Source organism: Trichosurus vulpecula, chromosome 5 (genome assembly GCF_011100635.1).
Source record: "Trichosurus vulpecula isolate mTriVul1 chromosome 5, mTriVul1.pri, whole genome shotgun sequence".
Taxonomy (NCBI): domain Eukaryota; kingdom Metazoa; phylum Chordata; class Mammalia; order Diprotodontia; family Phalangeridae; genus Trichosurus; species Trichosurus vulpecula.
This window is the reverse complement of record NC_050577.1, coordinates 296,054,811-296,071,926: the sequence shown is the minus strand read 5'-3', so window position 1 is coordinate 296,071,926 and position 17,116 is coordinate 296,054,811. Positions and strand designations below refer to the sequence as shown.

The 17,116-nt window shown below is 47.7% G+C and overlaps 1 protein-coding gene across 1 annotated transcript in view; it reads left to right on the top strand.

The window, feature by feature from the left end:
• Window positions 1-17,116, top strand: part of CARD10 (caspase recruitment domain family member 10) — a 46,114-nt gene that overhangs the window by 19,814 nt on the left and 9,184 nt on the right. The window contains exons 8-14 of the mRNA XM_036758414.1: window positions 1,323-1,514; window positions 2,290-2,424; window positions 3,069-3,184; window positions 3,421-3,449; window positions 4,205-4,328; window positions 12,860-13,016; window positions 14,457-14,556. Of these exons, the coding sequence (XP_036614309.1) occupies window positions 1,323-1,514; window positions 2,290-2,424; window positions 3,069-3,184; window positions 3,421-3,449; window positions 4,205-4,328; window positions 12,860-13,016; window positions 14,457-14,556 (853 nt within the window). The remainder of the gene's footprint in view (window positions 1-1,322; window positions 1,515-2,289; window positions 2,425-3,068; window positions 3,185-3,420; window positions 3,450-4,204; window positions 4,329-12,859; window positions 13,017-14,456; window positions 14,557-17,116) is intronic.

Below are 17,116 nucleotides of genomic sequence, written 5' to 3'. Positions count from 1 at the left end.
TCAGGCTGAAGCGACTGGCCCAGCTCCCGTCTCCCTTCCGTGTGGGCCTGGCTGTGCCATGTGGTTACTGCCAGATCACCCTGGGAGGAAGACCCTCCCCGACCATTCTTTGTCTTGAGTGAGCAGCTGGGAATTCTGCTTATTTAAGAGTGCCAGGCAGGGCAGTCCCAAAGGACCCACGATGGAAATGCTCTGTCTCCAGACAGAGAGATAATGTGCCCAGAGTGCAGACTGAAGCAGATTTTTTCCTTTTTTAATGTTTCTTGCTTTTTTTCCAGAACATGGCTAATGGGGACATATGTTTTGCGTGACTGTATACGTAGAATGGCTGTTGTATTTCTCGATTTCCCAATGAGTGGGGAGGGGGAGAAGGTGCAACTGTAAACAAAAATGAAATAAAAAGAAACCCAGCCAAGGTGGTAGGAAGGGCAGGAAAGTCAGGAGAGTGCTGTGTTTGGAGTCACAAGACTTGAGTTCTAATCCTGGCTCTGCCCACATGACCTGCGGCAAGGCATCTAACCCCCTCCGAGCCTAGTTTCAGTCTTCTTTAAGTCCCATAATCTTCTGTTCCTACTTACTTTACAAGGAAGGATAGAGATGGGTCCTAGACCTGTGACTACGCTGATATGGGGGACTCCCCTTTGCAGTGCAGGTCAGCTGCCTGGGGAGGCAGTGGGTCCTCAGGGGAGGCCTTCTGACTTTGGCTGGCTGGCTCCTTGGCAGGAACATTCTAGAAGGAGCTTCTCCTCATGGGGATTGAAGTAGATGGCCTCTGAGGTCCCTTCCAGCTTTGGTTCTTTGAGAATAAACATTAGTGGGGGCAGCTAGATGGATAGAGTACTGGCTCTGGAATCAAGAGGGCCTGAGTTTAAATCCAGTCTCAGACACCAACTAGCTGTGTGACCCTGGGCAAATCACTTAACCCTAATTGCTCCCCCCAAAACCAAACAAAACAAAACAAGAAAGAGAATGAACATTAGTTAAACCCAACTCCAGGTTCCTTATCCCATTAAAAGCTAGTGCTTCTCAAGGGCTCCAGTCTCTTGAGCCCATGGTTTCAGATGCCAGTGGGCAATGGGCATATGGGGCATTGGAAGGAGTGTTGCATTTTGATGCAGAGGAACTGAGTTCAAATCTTGGCTTGGCCATGGGCTACCATGGTGCCCTTGGGTAGTTCACTTCCCTGAGACTGTGGGTCTCAGTTTCCTTCTCTGTAAAATGACCTCTGTTTCCTTCTAGACCTGGTATCCTTTGACCTGTCCTTAAATTTGGGGCCCAGAATGGGACTGAGTCTTCCTGACATGTTCTGACCCTCCCTGCAGGCCATCCAGAGCCGGGACCATATTCAACTCCAGTATTCTAAGAGTCTGATTGAGAAGGACCAGTACCGCAAGCAGGTGCGAAGCCTGGAGGCCGAGAGGGATGAGCTGCTGACCACAGTCACCCGGCTTGAGGGGGCCAAGGGCTTGCTGGAAGCCCAGCTCCAGCGGGCCCAAGGCAGTGCGGGCATGAAGGTGAGGTAAATGATGACCGGGCGGGTACGGGGGAAGGGGCTAGGATGCTGTCCCAGGACATGTGTAGGGAGCTGTCTGCTCAAAGGAATGACTGACTAAATGAAAAACCATTCACTGTGTGCCAAGTGCTGGGGATACAAACAGAAAATCCAGACAGGCTGTAGTCTCAAGGAGAGTGTGTGTGTGTGTGTGTGTGTGTGTGTGTGTGTGTGTGTGTAATATAATTTGCAGATGTAGGGCAGATGGCAAGATCCAGGGGTCTGAAAGGCACAGAAGCAGGGCAGATGGGAAGGTCTACTGGTTCACTATATTATCAGAAGGATTTGCTCATCAAAGCAGTGTGAATGGCCTTGTCCATTCTGAAGCCAGAGTGGGTAGAGGGACCCAGGCCCTTGATCTTTGGGAAAAGCAAAGGGGACAAGAAAGGCAGAAAGGATCTGACCCTTCAGCCTTCCTGGGATCGAGGATGATTGAGGTCTCTTCTAGAATGTGGCATTGAGCTTGGGATTTGCCCAAAGCCCCGCAGGGATCTTGAGGGTTGGGAAGGGTGGGCTGGGGATGGACATCCATTCTTTTTTGCTTTTGGAGCCTTTCCCGAGTCCCCTGTTACTTTGTCTAGATGTTATGCTTAGCTGTGACCGTATTGGGATCTCTGTACAGTGTAAATTCCTTAAGGGCAGAGCTGACCGGTCTTGTTGTGTTACCACGCTCTTGGTGCTTAACGAAGCCTTTTGATTGGTGGGGCCATCGATGACTTTCCCTCCTTTGTCCTCAGGCCTGCACCTCTTCCCATTCCCTCTGCTCCAACCTCAGCAGCACATGGAGTCTGAGCGAGTGCCCCTCTCTTCTGGGGAGTCTGGATGCGGCTGGGGAGACCACCACTTCTGGAGGATCTGAGCCTCACACGTTGGTACGAGGCCGAACTTGAAGGACTTGGGGATGGCTGTGGGGGAAGGGGAGCAGTTACTGCCCTGGACTTGGGAGTTAGGAGACTCGGGTCATTGTCTTGGCTTCGCTGCTTCCTGTCTGGGTCACTGAGGACAGGGCACAGCCCTCCTTGGAGTCTCTGTTTCCCCATCAGAAAGAACAAAGCAAAACAAAACTGGTCCTCTTACTCCCTAGCTCAAAGGGGATTGTTGAGAAGGAATGCCTTTGTAAAATCTTTGAGAAAAGGGAATTGTTTTTATGGGTCTGGGTTTCTTAGTTCCCTTGTCTCTGAATGGGGTATAGCTGAAAGGCATGGGCCGCCATGCAGGCTGGCCTAGAGCCTGGCTCAGAGGCTGACCGATCTGGGCTCCCCCGTGTGCCCCCGACTTGTCTAGGGTTTGATCTCCTGACCTGTGAATGGGAGAATACTAAGGAGTCATAGGCTTTAGGCCTGAATGAGACTGTCCACATAGCTTTATTTTATGGATGAAGACACTGAGGACCAGAGGTTAAATGACCCTCTCAAGGCCACACAGCTAGTACAGAATTAATTGGGAGCTCTTTGGAGGGAAGGGGGAGGGCTGAGTGAATGGTCCCCAGACTCCTTGTTGAATCTTCCCTTCCCAGGAGGAGACGGTGGATAGTGAGAAGGAGATCAATCGTCTCTCCATCCTCCCCTTCCCCCCTAGCGCCGGCTCTATCCTCCGGCGGCAGCGAGAGGAGGACCCTGCACCCCCAAAGAGGTAGAATGCAAGAGACCCAAACCATTGGGAGAGTCTGGAAAGCCTAGGAAAGCCTGTGTTTGGGCTAAACTGGTCCTGAGGACCTGGGAGCTCTTCTGCCCTGCCCGCCTCATCCTGGCACCTCCCTTCTTCCCTGGGGTTGGTATGGGGGGAGGGGCTGGAAAGTCTTTGTCTCTGGGCCTGGATTCTCTCTTCCTTTGCCACCGTCCTCATTCCCTCTCTTTCTCTCCCTACAGGTCCTTCAGCAGCACATCTGACATACCAGGTAGTCAAGGCCATGGGAGGGCAGGGGCTGCGCATAGTCCAGAGGCAGAGCTGGGTCAGCCCTGCCAAGGTCTCAGCAGGCCTTCCTCAGACTAGGAGGAGGGTGGAGGGAGAGGGGATCAGGGAGCGTTTTGGGTTCCTTTGGAAACCTAAGTCTGTCTTTCCAAGGGATAGTTTCCTGTGTTCCCAGGGGTGGAAGAGGATGGGAACCTCCCCCATCCTTTTTCTGGCCTGTGATGCCAGCCCAGCTTGGACCCCTGGACTAGGAAACCCTGAGTTGGATCCTCTTGTGGAGCAGGAGTGGGGCTCCCAGGGACCCAACATCTAGAGGAGTGAGCTGAGTGGCATTTGATATAGCCTTGGTTTTTAAACCCTCCTCAGCCCAAGCTTTGGGGTCTTGTTAGTACTACGTTTGATTGCAGAGGTGATCAGGGAGACCAGATCAGCACTGATGGGTCCAGGGGCTCCTGAAGATATCTGGAAGGAACAATAGGGGGATCCAGAAACAGTGACCTTGGCTCATATCACTGTGGGCCTCCGGGCTCTGATGTGTGGGAGGGGAGGGCCCAGGTCCTATAAGACTATTCTTTCTGCTCATTCCCTGGTCTTCTGGCCCCCTGGTCTAAGGGCTAGCACCAACCTGGGAGGGGAGGGCCCAGGTCACATAGAACTACTCTTCCCGTGCTTCCCCCTGGTCTTTGGGCCCCTGGTCTGATGGCCAGCACTGACCTAAATGCATGTTCTTTCCCCACCAAGGAAGCGTCACCCTCAAGCCATGGTCTCCTGGGCTTTCTTCCTCCTCATCCTCTGATGTCCTATGGCCTACAGGGAAGTCAGACACCATTACTGCCCGAGGCTGTGGCTCGGAGATGCTGAATAGGTACTGCATCGAAACTCAGCTCCCTCCTTTCTTATGGGGTGGGGGTGCTAACTGTGAATGGTGATTGGGCCGAGAAGTGGGAGAGAATGCTAACTGATACTCATCTATGCCTGTGGCGATGAAGCCTTTGTATCCATTAGGAACCAAGCTGTGCAAAGACTGTCACCCCCATTTTACAGATGAGAAACTGAGGCTCAGAGAGGGAAAGAGACTTGTATTTCTTGTTTCTTTGAAAGGTTCACCTCTGCTGTGTGTGTGTGTGTGTGTGTGTGTGTGTGTGTGTGTGAGAGAGAGAGAGAGAGAGAGAGAGAGAGAGAGAGAGAGAGAGGAGGAGGAGGAGGAGACAGAGACAGACAGAGACAGAGACAGAGAGAGCAGAGAGACAGAGACAGAGACAAAGAGAGAGAAGGGGAGAGAGGGAGAAAAGCCATTTGGATAACGGAGGCAGAAGTAGGAGTCCTGATAACCCCACAGACCTTACTTCAATTCTGTCAGAATTGATTAGGCCCGCATTGACTGCTGTTTGGCACCACCTCGTCCTCATAGGATCCTAGGCAGGGACCTCAGAGCCCATCTGGTCCAAGCCCTTCATTTTGGAGGTGAGGACATCAGACCCTGGGGCCAGCCTGGGATTCGAACTTAGATTCTTGGGCTCTCACTCCGTGGCATCACCCACCTCTTGGTGACTCCTCTCTGGATTTTTTGACGTTGGCACCTCCTGGTTCTCTTTCTGTCTGATGGCTCCTTCTTGGTCTCTTTGGATCATTCATCTTTATATCGTGACTGGTAACTGGGTATTCCGGTTGGCTCCATCCTGGGCCTGGTTCTCTCCTCTCTTAATCCTCCTTTCATGAAGCTGGGTTTAGATCCAAAGCTTTGATTTCATTTAGCCCTCATAATTTTCTGTACCAGAGGTAGTGAGACTTGTCCAAGGTCACACGGATTGTGAGGAGCATAGCTAACATTTGAACCCAAGGCTCCTGGCTCCAAATCTAGGCCTCTTTAAATTGTACCGTCAGAGAGATTTTACATGTTTCTTTTCATTTGTTCGAGCACCCTAGGGAGGCAGGCGGGTTTGTCCCCTTTTGAGAGGCTCTCTGCCCACTGCAGGACACTTTCTGTGTCCAGGCTCTGGTCTCCATGCCAAGGCTAGTGTGAATATTTGAGCAAGGATTCCTTCCCCCACCTGCACACACACACACACACACACACACACACACATACACAGAAGTTCCAAAGCCTCTGTATTGTTTTGTTCTTGCAGAGTGTGTTTCTGGGGAAGGGGTAGAAGGAACCACCCTTCCCTCTCTTTCCTGCTCCTTTCCGGCCCCCCTCCTGGGCCCCCTAGCGGCCCCTTCCTTTGGGAGCTGGAGCTCAGCACTTCAGTGGGGGCCGTGGCTGCTGTCCAGAGCCTGGCTCAGGAATGTGTGCCTAGCCTGAGTAGTTCATTCACAGGCCCTTCCTGCCCCCGCCTGGAGGCCATAGGAGGGGGAGCTGCCTTAGCAGGCAGGCCCTCGGTGCTGATGGGGGGGGGGGGAGGGGGGGGCGGCGATGGACAGGCAGGGCATTGTGGGAGGGGAATAGACAGTCACATAGGGAGTTGGGGGAGGGGGAAACGAACACAGTTGGGGGGACAGATCTGGAGGGGGTGTGTGATTAGACCTACAGAGAGCCTTGTAGAGGGACAGAGGGGTAGGCAGATAAAAAGACTGAGAGATGGGGAATAGACAGGAATGGAGTAAAGTGGAGTAAAGATGGAGTGAATATGGAGGAAATGAAGATCGATGAGAAATGGGCAAAACCAGTGGATTCCATGGGGAGAAAGCTGGGCTTCAACATCAGGGTATGGGGCCAAATCCTGCCCCTGAGACTTACTTTGGAGGCTTAGGAAAGTCACTTAACATTGTTGAGCCTCAATTTCCCTATCTGTAAAATGAAGCAGACTCTGAGGTCCCTTCCAGTGCTAGGTTCATGTTCTAGATTCTAGGTTCAATTCTAGTTGGTGTATAACTCTCTTTACAGCCTGGCCCCTGTCTCTCTTTCCAGTTTTCTTACATATTATTGTCTCCCTGAACTCTCTAGTCCAGCTCTACCGGCCTATTTGCTGTTTCTTTTCTTATCCCTGGCACTCCATTTCCTGTCTCCACACTTTTTCATTGGCTGTTCTCCATGCCTGGAATGCTCATCTTCCTCATCTCTACTTCCTGGTTTCCTTGGCTTCCTTCAAGATGTTACTCAAATCCTTCCCTCAGCTGCTAGAACCTTCAAGCCCTCTGAGATGACTGTTCATCTCCTCTCTACATATCTTGCACATCCCTAGGAATTGACATATTATGTCCCCCCATCAGAATATAAGCTTCTGAGGGCAGGGACAGCTTCTTTTTCTTTGTCTCTTTGGAGCCCAGTGCCTGGTACATTTTAGGCGCTTGATATATGCTGGCTGGTTGCTTCATTGGTTCTCTGATCCCATAATAATGAGAAGCTTCAACAAGCATTTATTAGATATCTGCAATGTGTGCCAGGCTTTAGAGATATAAAGATGGAATGTCCCTGTCCCCAAGGAGTTTGCATTTTACTGGAGGATCACACAGACACAGATGCCCACACACACAGGCACACACACAAACATAGACACACACACATGTGCGTTTGTGTGCACGGTCATCTGAGGAGGGCCAGAGTACTGGGGAGTTGGGGGATGGGGATCAGGGAAGGCTTCCTTAGGAGAGGTGCCATCTGATCTGAGTCTCAAAGGCAGATGCTGCAAGGTAAAGATGAAAAGGGAGTGTGTCAGGCCTGGGGTATTGCTTCAGTGACTGCCCAGAGCTCAGAAAGTATAGGAAGGACAGTATGGGTGCCCAGCTTGTGGGTGAGAAAGAAGCCCCCAGTGACTTACCTGGCCTCTGTCCAGGCCAGAATGGGACCAGGTTCTGGGTTTGGATGGGTCACCCAACAAATAAATATCTGATTTCCTTCTTTTCTTCCTTCCTTCCTTCCTTCCTTCCTTCCTTCCTTCCTTCCTTCCTTCCTTCCTTCCTTCCTTCCTTCCTTCCTTCCCCCCTCCATCCCTCCCTCCCTCCCTCCCTGCCTTCCACAGTCAATAAACATTTATTAAGCGTCTACTATGTGCCAGGAACTGTATCCACATGGGGGATACAAAGGAAGACAAAAGACAGGCCCTGCCTTGGAAAAATGTGTTGTTTGTTCAAGATTTACTTAATGTCCAAGGTGCCAAAGTTTGATTTTATGATAAAGGATGTGTGGACAAATCTTGCAAGCTTAAATCTTGTAAAACAGCTGTTTGTAATAAAAGGAGGACATATTGCATATTAATTTTATAGAGTCATTAAAACGGTAAGCTTAGAATATCGACAGTTCTTATGCAGGGAGAGCCCACAGTCTAATGGGGGAGACAACAGGTAGACGACTCTGTACAAACGATACATACAGAGTGAATTGGGGCTGTTCAGCATCCTAGGGCAAGCCTTAGAATTTAGGGGTTTAGCCAAACTAAGGCCTCCTCCCCCTGGTGGCCGGCCCCTGTTACTACATCTCTCTGAGTTTAGCCAGACAGTCGTTCCCTGGAACCTAGCTGGAATCCTCCCCAGCCAGGTGGAACCTAACAGAGCTTATGCTCCAGCGTCATAGCTTTGGAGAGCCCCCTCCAGGCTTGGCTGAGATACTGGGAAGAGAACTTTACTGGAGATATAATAATGATGATGATGATTATGGTTATTATGACTGTAATTATCACCATTATTAGACTCTTAATGATGCTTGTAGCATGGAAAGGCAGCATGTTGTAATGGACCGGAACTGGTGGGTTCAAGGGCTGCCTCTGACACGTGGACAAGTCAGCCTCCCAGTGCTCTAGACATCTCTCTGAGCCTATAATTACAGAGCAGGTATTCGGCATCAGTGGAGGGAATTTCCTCACCGGGATTCACCATACCAGTGAAATCACGGGTCAAGATCCTTCCTGTTTCCTGATTAAATTAATAACACTGGAGTGAGAGGTAGAATGCTAGAGCGAATAGAGATCTGGCCTTGCAGTCAGAAAGATCCACGTTCAAGTCGCTTCTGACACGAGCCACTTAACCGTTCACAGTCCCAGGGCATTCTTAAAGGCAGTGGTAGGAGTGGTAGTAGTAGGAGTAGGAGTGGTAACAGGAATAATAATCCAAATTTCTATAATGCCATAAGGTTTGCAAAGCACTTTACAGTTATCATTGCATTTGAGCCTCACAACAACTCTGAGAGGAGGTGCTATTTTTATCCCACTTTACAGATGGGGAAGCTGAGGCAAGCTGGGTCAAGTGACTTGTTTAGGGTCATCCTGAGGCTGAATTCTCTGGGTCTTCTAAGCCCAGTACTCTGTTCATTAGGCCACCCACACAATCCATTAGATTGTGAGCTCTTTGAAAGCAGAGAATGTTTGTTGCCTTTCTTTGCACAGGGTCTGGCACATAGTAGATGATTAATAAATGTTTATTGACCGACTGATTAGCTTACCTATGTTTCTACATTGGTAGAGATTTCTAAACCAATGAAACAACAGCTCCAGTCCAAAGTCAAAGTGTCTTTGGTCAAACGTAATAAGGAAATTATAAATAATAATAAATTATGCTGTGCATAGTATGTGGCTTCCTGGCTGCGGGCCCTCTGTCCACTGAGGCAGATTCCTACTTTTCTTTACCTTAGCTGGTCTTTGTGAGTTTCTGTGGCTAAGAAAACTCCTCCCTTGGTGGGTGGTGAGGATGAGGCTCTCAGCTTAGTGGGTCTTGTCCTCTACGTGTGACAGACACTCAGCCTTCTACCATCATAACCAGTTCCAGCGGGGAGAGCACTGCCTTTGGAGTCTTAGCCTCCAGACTGAGAAGGGGCCTTAGATGTTGCTGAATCCAACCCTCTCATTTTACAGAGAGGGAAACTGAGGCCTGGAAAATTTTTGAGTGACTCATTCAGGGTGGCACAGATAGTACATGTCTAAGGCAGGATTTGAACTTAGGTCTCCCTGATTCTAGGTCCACCCTTCCCTTCACCATGCCACCTTGCTCCTTAAGGTGAGAGAGTTCCAGTGTTTGAATCTTGGCTTGGCTGCTTACTACTTGTGTGATCTGGAGCAAGGAAATTCACCTCTCTGGCCTCTGTTTCTTCATCTGTAAAATGAGCAGGTTTGACTATATGGCCTTTGATATCCCTTCCAGCTGAAAATCTGGGCTCTTGGGACCAGCCCTGTCCTCAGAGTCATCTCCAGGGAGGGCCAGGACATGCTGGAGCTTGTAGTTTCCTGGCAAAGCCTTTGAGAGCCCAGAGTCAGCCCCGGAACATGTTGAGCATGGGAGGAGGGTTTGGATGGAGGAATGTAATTATAGCTGATGCTTGATTGACTCTGCCCTGGCAGCATTGGAAAGTGGGAAAAATGGCTTTGGAGTCAGAGGATCAGGGTTCAAATTCTGCCCCTGATAATCACTACCTGTATGATGTTATGTGAATTGTTTCAACTTGATGGGCCCAAGTTTCCTATAAAATGTAAAAAATATGTAAATGGCAGGATTTGGATGTGCCCCTTCCAGTTCTAGAACCAAAATCCTAGGATCCTTGGGGGTTCAGAGAAGGGAACTGGTTAGTGACACTTTGTACATCACCCCTTCCTCCCCTCCCTACCATCTCTGAGAGCTAGAAATACCTGGGGATCTCAGGAACCTAGAGTAGAGACCCAGGGAACCAATATTCTAGGATTCTTGGGGGTTCAGAGAAGAGAATTGACTTCCTTTACTGCTATCTGGATTATGCCTTCCTCTCCTTCCCACCTTCTCTGAGAGCTGGAAATACCTGGGGATCTCAGGTACCAAGATGGCCCAGGTATACTTAGAACAGAGACCCAGGGGCCTCTGACATTCTACTATATGGGCTGATATGTCTTGCAAGAAAAGCTTGCCCTCAAGCTGGACAGCAGGAAACAGTCAATAATAGCTGATGCTAGTTATTATTATTAATTATAATATGACCTCTGCTGTCCTGCCCTGCCCTGAATCTGTGATCCCATGATCCAATGGGAGTTTTATACAATCATGAAAGTGAAACAGTCCCTACTTTCCAAGAGCTTACATTTCATTGGGGAAACAAAATGTCACATTAGTAAATAGAAACATTGATTATATGATTGCTGCGTGCAGAGCCTGGGGTGGATGTGAGGGGAGACTGAAAGTTTAAGATCTGGTCTGAGTGTAGTCAGGGGATAAGACCTCTATGCTGGAATATAGGCTAGTATATCATTGTGCCATGTGCAGTCTGAAGGGGGAAGGTAATTTGTTACCTTTTTAGGAATGAGGGCAGATTTTCTCGAGCAGGTGACATTTGGATTGTTGGGCTTTGAAATGTGGGAAGGAATTCAGCAGGCAAAGTAGGGGGTAGCTAGGGCACTCATTCCTAAGGAAACACCTGAACCAAAGGCAAGAAGCTGGGGCAGAGCAGAGGGTGCTGGGTGAAGGGTTGTTGGACAGAGTTGCTCATTTTTCCCAGGGAATTGAGTGTATGTAAGATGTTCCAAGCTGGAAGCAGAGGGCAGTAGCAACCCTACTGGGTTCTGTACCGCCCCCACCCTCCTAGCATCTGAAGGTGGGAAAGGGGGTTCAGATGTGCTGGCTTTTAATGAGAGTCAGGAAATTAAATGAGACAGGAGATGGTGTCCAGCAGGGGGCACCCACAAGAGCTGTATTAACCAGACTTTTGGAGCAGTGATATCTAAGGACCTTAGTCTAGCCTGACCCCTTCTCATCACCTGACTTGTGCATCCCTGCCTCTTTTCCTTTGTTCATTCTATACCACACACTGTGCCCTCCCTTCTCTGAATAGCCTATATCATCCAAAGCCCAACTCTGTTCTCTCCTTCTCTGAGACGTGTTTCCTGACTACTCCAAATCATGTTGACAAGCACTTACTGAGCCCTACTATGTGCTTGCCATTGTACTAAGCATTTTTGCTGAATCTTGGTACTTTTGCATATCCCCGAGGCACTGAGCATGGGCTAGCTTTTTTTTGGGAAGGGATGGGGATGGGTTTCCCTATCTCCTCCAGGTTGGAAGTGCAGTGGCCCCTCATGGGACCAATCACAATACTGATTGATGTAGGATCTTTAACCTGTCTTGTTTCTCTGACTTGGGCCAGTTTGTCCCACTGTAGGCAGTCTGGTGGCCTTCCAGTCCCTGGGGGATTCTCATCTCAGTAGGGATACTTCATTTCATCTCAGAACTCCTAAGCTCAAGCGATCCACCAGCTGCAGCCTCCCCCGTACCAGGAACTACAGGCAGGCTTCACTGTTCTCCCAGCATGCCCTTGCTTTGTCATCTTTGATGTTTAAATTCCTAGCTTACACATTAATGATAACAACACTTCTTATTTGTATATTAATTCAAGATTTGAAAAGCATATAGATATAGAATATAGAATAACTTAAAGATATAAAATAACTTACAGATATAGAATAACTTAAAATTAAGGTTCACAAAGCTCACACACATCCATAACACTTTGCAAACCTTAAAGTGCCATATATGAATGCTAAATTATCATCACTATCATCACCATCATCACCATCACCATCATCATCACCACCATCACCATCACCACTATCATCATCATCACCACCACCATCATCATTACCATAACCACCACCATCATCATCATCATCACCATCATCATCACCATCAATCATCATCAATCATCACCATCATCACCATCATCATCATCACCATCATCATCATCATCAATCATCACCACCACCATCACCACCACCATCACCATCACCATCACCATCATCACCACCATCACCATCACCATCACCATCACCATCACCATCATCATCACCATCACCATCACCATCACCATCATCATCACCATCATCATCACCATCACCCTCATCATCATCACCATCATCATCATCATCACCATCACTATCCTCATTCTAGCAGCTGACATCTCTAGAGCTGAAAGGTTTCCAAAGTCCCTTTCCTCCCTCATGTCATTTGAGCCTCACAGTTACCTGATGTAGTAGATAGGGAGGATACTCTAATCCCCCTTTTACTGATGAAGAACCTTGTCCAAGGTCACCCAGCTGGTCATTTGCAGAGTGAGGCCCTTGGATTCCGGTTCATCAATCTTCCCACTTTCCTGTACTGTCTCCTCCTTTGGGGCAGGGAGGATGTCTCAGCCTGCATAGGGCTGGGTATACACAGCAGAAGATTTTATTCTTGTTTGCATTCTGGATCCCTTGGGAAGTCAGGCTGCTGAAGTCCTTCTCAGAACCATGGTTTGTTGCCTGAATTCATAATTAAATGAAAAGCTAAATTTCAGTTAGATGTTAGTAGAAATTAAAATGTAATTTTTTAAAAATCCAAGTCTACAGACTTCTGGAAATCTGTTCATGGCCTGCGGATCCCAGGTTAAGAACCTCATGACATAGGACATTCTCAATTGTTTGGAATCAGATTTTCAGCCCCTAACATCCCCTTTTCCTCCTTTCTCCTCAGGTCCCTAGCTGTACGGGGGTCATCTAGGCAGAGTCCTCCAGGTGGTCCAGAGACCCAAGAGAAAGGACCAGATAGTAGAACATCATTCCGTGGGAACAACTCTGGGGTGGTGCTCCGCCGAGCACTGTCAGGCCCAGGAACAGAATCCACAGTGGAGGTGAGGGATGGCTACCAGTTTTTGGAGGTGAGACCTGTGGCCGATTGAGCCCTGGACCTGGATTGGGTTAGACAACCCTGGATTGAGTTGACCAATCTAGGTGGGCTGAAAATCCCAGATTCTGAATCATTGGGTAGGGCCTCTGGGGAATGGCCAGCATAGAGGTAGGCTTGAGTAAGTGGCAGCCTTGCTGACTCTACCTCGATTTCAGGGAAGGGACTTTAGATTCAAATGTTGGAACCGGACAGTACCTGAGAAAGTGGGATGCTAGAGATGAGAGAGCCCTTAGAGTGTGGAATGTCTGAGCTGGGAAGGCCCTTAGAACATGGAATGTATGAGCTGGGAGGGGCCTTAGTTCATGTAATATCAAAGCTAATCTTAAAACACAGCATGTTAACATAGAAAAGCACAGTTCCCAGAGGGGTCTGGGCAAACATTTTGGGGGTGTCCAATTTTGTTGTTGCTTTTCAGTCATTTTTCAGTCATGACTGACTCTTTGTGACCCCGTTTGGGGTTTTCTTGGCAAAGATACTGGGAGTGGTTTACCATTTCCTTCTTCAGCTCATTTTACAGATGAGGAAACTGAGGCAAACAGGTTAAGTGACTTGCCCAGGGTCAAACAGCTAGTAAGTGTCTGAGGCCAGATTTGAATTCAGGAAGGTGAGTCTTCCTGACTCCAGGCCTGGTGCTCTATTCACCACACTATCTAGCTGCCCATCCAATTTTACAGGATGCTTGTAGTCTTCATGGGGAGACAAAGCAACACAGACTGTCCAGATAGGGGCAGTAAATGTATTGAAGGGAGGTTCACTTAGATAATGCAGAATGGGTGGCATCAAACAGGGAACTGCCTGGCATTTGGCATGGAGGGGGTGGGTCTCTCAAATTTAAATTCAAATAGGACGAGAAGGGGAGGGGATAGAGCAAAGGTCCTTTTTGTGTCCTGGACTCCTTGGTATCTGGTATCCCCTATGGACCCCTCCTCAGAATCATGTTTTTAAATGCATCACATCAAATGCAGAGGATTCAAAAGAAACCTAAATGCATGGTAGTATAATTAATCTATCTATCTATTTATCTATCTGTCCGTCCATCCATCTGTCTGTCCATCCATCTGTCTGTCTATTTATCTATCAAACCAAGTTCATAGGTCCCAGTTTAAGAACCTAGAGGATCACAGTTGGATCCAAACTCCAGGCTGACATATCAAGGATAAAAGCCTTTCACTTTGCTATGTTCACTCAGCCCCTGAGACCAGGAGAGGAGTGGGATGTCTGTGATTGGGGGTGAATCCAGTCTGGGGAGAGAGGCACAGGACAGGGTGCCAGGCAGTGGGAGGATGAGTGCTCCTGAAAGTTTGCCCTTCCCCCCCAAACCCAAACCTATATTACCTTAATATCCTGGGGTAATATCTTCACTTCTTTTTCTCTGCCTCACCAGCTGAGAAGAGACAATGCAAGCCGGGAGGATGCCCAGGGTCAGCTGAGCACTCTGTGCTGGAATGAGGCTGCCACTTTCACCTTCTTCCAGGATATGAAAGGTGAGGACTATAATTGTTCCTGAAGCTCAGCCCTGGTCTTCAGAGGGAGCCTATGATGAGAGAGGTGGGAGAGGAGGCCCTTCCCAGCCAGACTCTCCCTGGCACTGCAGCCCTCACTGAGTGGGAAGGCAGGTTCTATTTGTCTGCTCTTCTCCCACTGATCTGGGCTTCTTAGTCCCTTTCTCTGTTTTCCTCCTACTTGGATTAGAATAGAAATCGGTATCTGGAGACTCTTGATCATAGGAATCAGGCTCGTGAGGTATTGGAGATCGCACATGTGAACCTCCTCATTTCACGGTAGAGGATGAAATACCCTCTCATATCCAAGGTCACGCTGGGAGAGTAAGGTGTGGAGCTGGGAGTAAGCCCCAGCCTAGCGCTCCCCCCTTGATCTGGGTCTGCCTCCGCATTCTCACTTCTTGACTGCCAGGTGCCTGCCTTCCTTACCCAGTTGCTGCTGAGAAGCAGTGGATAAAACACTTTGCCTCAAGTCAGGAAGACCTGAGTTCAAAGCCAGCCTCAGACACTTACTAGCTGTGTGACCCGGGGCAAGTCACTTAACCTGTTGTCTCAGTTTCCTTATGTATAAAATGAGGGGAATAATAGCACCTGTTTCCCAAGGTCATTGTGAGTATCTGATCAGATAATTATTGTCAAACACTGAATACAATGTGCGACACATAGTAGGCGCCATCTAAATGTTAGCTATTATTATTTTGAACATTTCCCTGCATAAAGACCAAGAAAGAGACTTGTATAACCATGAATTTCTATTACATTATAGCTTTTTCATTTCTAGTTTTTCAAATCAATTTATTATTTATTTTTTAAATGTTGACTTTTGAATTCTCTCCCTCCTGCCTGCCCCTACCACACCCATTGAGAAGGCAAGAAATGTGATATAAATTATGCGTGAGAAATCATGCAAAATATGTTTCCATATGAGCCATGTTGCCAAAAAGCAAGAAAAAAAGGAAAGTGAAAAAATGATGTTTCAATGTCCACTGAGAGTTCATCAGTCCTCTCTCTGGGGTGGGTAGCATGTTTCTTCATGGGTCCTTTTGGAATTGTCTTAGCTGATTGTTTTGATCAGAATAGCTAAGCCTTTCACAGTTGATCATTGTTACAATGTTGCTGTTACTGTCTACAATGTTCTTCTCATTCTGTTTACTTAATTTTGCATTAGTTCACATGAGTCTTCCCAAGTTTTTCTGAAGCCACCCCCTCCTCATTTCTTAGAGCACAGCGATATTCTATCACAATCATACACCACAACTTGTTCAGCCATTTCCCAATGAATGGGCATTTCCTCAATGTCCAATTCTTTACCACCACAAAAAGACATAGTATTTTTTTACATTTATTTTTAGTTTACAACACTCAGTTCCACAAGTTTTTGAGTTCCAAATTCTCTCCCTCCCACCCTCCCTGCCGAGACGTGATGTAAGTTCTACATACCTTCACATTAAACTTATTTTCACAGTAGTCAAGTTGTAAAGAAGAAATATAACCAATGGAATGAACCATGAGAAAGAAGAAGCAAAACCAAAAAACGAGAGCAAATAGTTTGCTTCAATCTGCATTCAGACTCCGTAATTCTTTCTCTGGATGTGGATAGCTTTTTCCATCATGAGTCTTTTGGAGCTGAAAAAAGACATAGCTTTTAAAAAGGGTATGAAGTAAGTTGGACACATTAGTTCTAAAACTCTTCTCCTTATCTGTCTCTCTCTGAACTTAATTCTGTTCCTTTCTGTGCATTTTCTTTAAAAAATGTGCTTCATTTTGACATTCTTTGCTTTCTCTTTTTCCTTCCTTTTTTTAATCTTGAATCAGCTGATATTCTTTCCCCTAAGAGGGCTTCTTGTTGTCCTTATCTTTTTCCTTGTCCTGCCTAGAAAGGGATACATGTTTCCAGCCTCTTCCCATGCCTGTTTACTGAAATTGGCTCATGCCCCCACTTTAGGCTTTTTATTTGCACTCAGAGTTCATCAATTCTTCCTCTGGAGGCAGATAGTACCTTTCATCATGAGTGAGGGACCTCACTGCTAATCATTACAGGGCATTGGGTGCTTTAAAATAAACAAAAGAAAATCTTCTGAAGTTATAGTAACTGTGGAGTGATCCAAAGCTCTCCAGTGGCCTGTTCTCTATCTGACCTCCACAAATTCCTCTCCTGGATGCAGGCTTTCCACCATCAGCATCCTTGGGCTCTTGCTGGCTCCACCCCCTGCTAAGGTTAATCCCATTCTAGTCTCTCCTTAACCTCTTTCCTTTTTGATTCATATTCCCGATTCACAGGTTGTGGTGGTGAAGTTGGAGTACTCCTTGCTTCCCATGGCCACCATCACTCAGAAACCTTTCCTCCTTTGAGGTTTATTCTGTCTGTATCTCTCATCCAATCTGGATCCCGGTAACTGTTATCTACTGACTCCAAGGATGCACTCCTTCCTTCTTCAGCTAAGTTCGCTCCATGGCTCGTGGTCTTTCTGTCTTCTCCAACTCTTATCATCAGACAATGGGATTTCAACACAGATATTAATACTCCTTCAAAACCCTACCT